This window comes from Cryptosporidium hominis (assembly GCF_000006425.1).
Source record: "Cryptosporidium hominis TU502 chromosome 3 CHRO013163, whole genome shotgun sequence".
Lineage (NCBI taxonomy): Eukaryota > Apicomplexa > Conoidasida > Eucoccidiorida > Cryptosporidiidae > Cryptosporidium > Cryptosporidium hominis.
In genome coordinates this window covers 1-1544 of record NW_666580.1, presented here as the reverse complement: position 1 = coordinate 1544, position 1544 = coordinate 1, and the positions used below count along the sequence as shown (strand labels likewise).

At 29.1% G+C, this 1544-nt stretch overlaps 1 protein-coding gene across 1 annotated transcript; it reads right to left on the bottom strand.

The window, feature by feature from the left end:
• On the bottom strand, positions 1-1179 carry Chro.30432 (hypothetical protein; the record flags this gene model as incomplete). Its single annotated transcript, XM_659934.1, has 1 exon — positions 1-1179. A coding segment is annotated over one exon (1179 nt), but the record flags the coding sequence as incomplete, so codon positions are not given.
• Between the last annotated feature and the right edge of the window lie 365 nt (positions 1180-1544).

Here is a 1544-nt window from a genome sequence, read left to right as displayed (position 1 = left end):
TGAGGTTTCCATTTCAAGGATTTCGCAATCTAATTCTTGTAGATTTTTAAATTTGTTCTCATTTTTTGCAAGTCTATAATCAGAAAAACTAGCCAAATTATCTCCTGGAATATTCTTTGTTAACACAAATGCACTTGCTAATGCCTGATAAACAGTGGTTTGTTGTATTCCAATTCTTAATCTTCCCTGTAAAAATCTTACGATATATTTAACTTCATCCTGTTTGCCAGAAACTAATAATTTCTTGATCTTATCTTTCTTAAGTTGTTGAGATTGTTTACCTGTGATCTCCGTAAGTGAATACAAGTCACTATAAACATCATGTATTGTTAGTCTTTGTGGTTCAAAGAGAAGCCTCATTTGTTTCTTGCAGATTGCTGCAATTTCACCTAAATCCTCAAATTTTCCACTAATTTGATCCTCTTTAATTCTCTTCTCTGACTTATCAGAAGACTCTGATATGCATTTTATTAGAATAGAATCACCAACTCCTGATTCTTTCCCTTCATAATCAGGAGCAACTTTATTCATACAAATATAAACTGCATCAATTAAATCACTTGGATTATGATGTATTATCAGTCGAAATAAATTTGCTAGAATTACTATACAACCCTTTTTACTACCAGATCCACTTCCTTTTAGTTGCTCTATCCTTGAAAAGGCATCGGTTAACACAGAAAATAATATTGAATTACTTTTCCCTTTTGCCATTATCTTTTCCTTGCTAATATTACAAGGATCTAACATTGGACTTTGAAAAAAATCATCTCCTATTGTAATATTAATAGAAAATGGTGAAAAGAGACCTGCATTACTAGGTTTTATAGTTTTACTTAAACTTTCAGATTCATTCTTGGTAGAAGAATCCCCACTTTCCTCATTCTCTGGAACTTTCTCAAGCTTTGTAGGCTTACTTTTATTATTACTAGAAGGTGTGTTTCCAGTCCCAAAATTAAACGATAACTTTTGTTGAATATTTGAGTCTAACTTTATTTTTTTGGATCTTTTCTCATCTTTCTTAACATTACTCATTAATTCTCTTCCTAAAATACTATCTAGGGATATTTTTTCATTAATAATTGTTTCCTTTGAATCTACAATTGAATCCTCTGTTTCAATAATTTCATTTATATCATCTTCCTCATTAAATAATGAATCCAGGCATTTACCGGTCATTTTAGCTCAAAAATAGTTGTAGATGCAATTTTCTTGAATTCATCAATTCACATAAGTCCTTTTCGTTCCCTATTTTCACTTTTTCACCTCAATTCAAACTTGATTGAAATTCTTGAAATCTTATTATTAATATTCCCAAATAAAAATTCTTAATTATAAATTAATTTTTCCACGAATTTCTATTGTCAACTTTTTTTTTTTTAATAATTTATTTTTACATTGATAATTATATCCCATGTTTAATTAATTCATGTAAAAATTACTAATTATTACGTGTGGCGGTAAAATGTGGGGTGCAAATGTTTTTTTTTTTAAAAGTCTGATTTCCTATACCGGCATAATTGCAAGCTAAAAACGATTAAAAA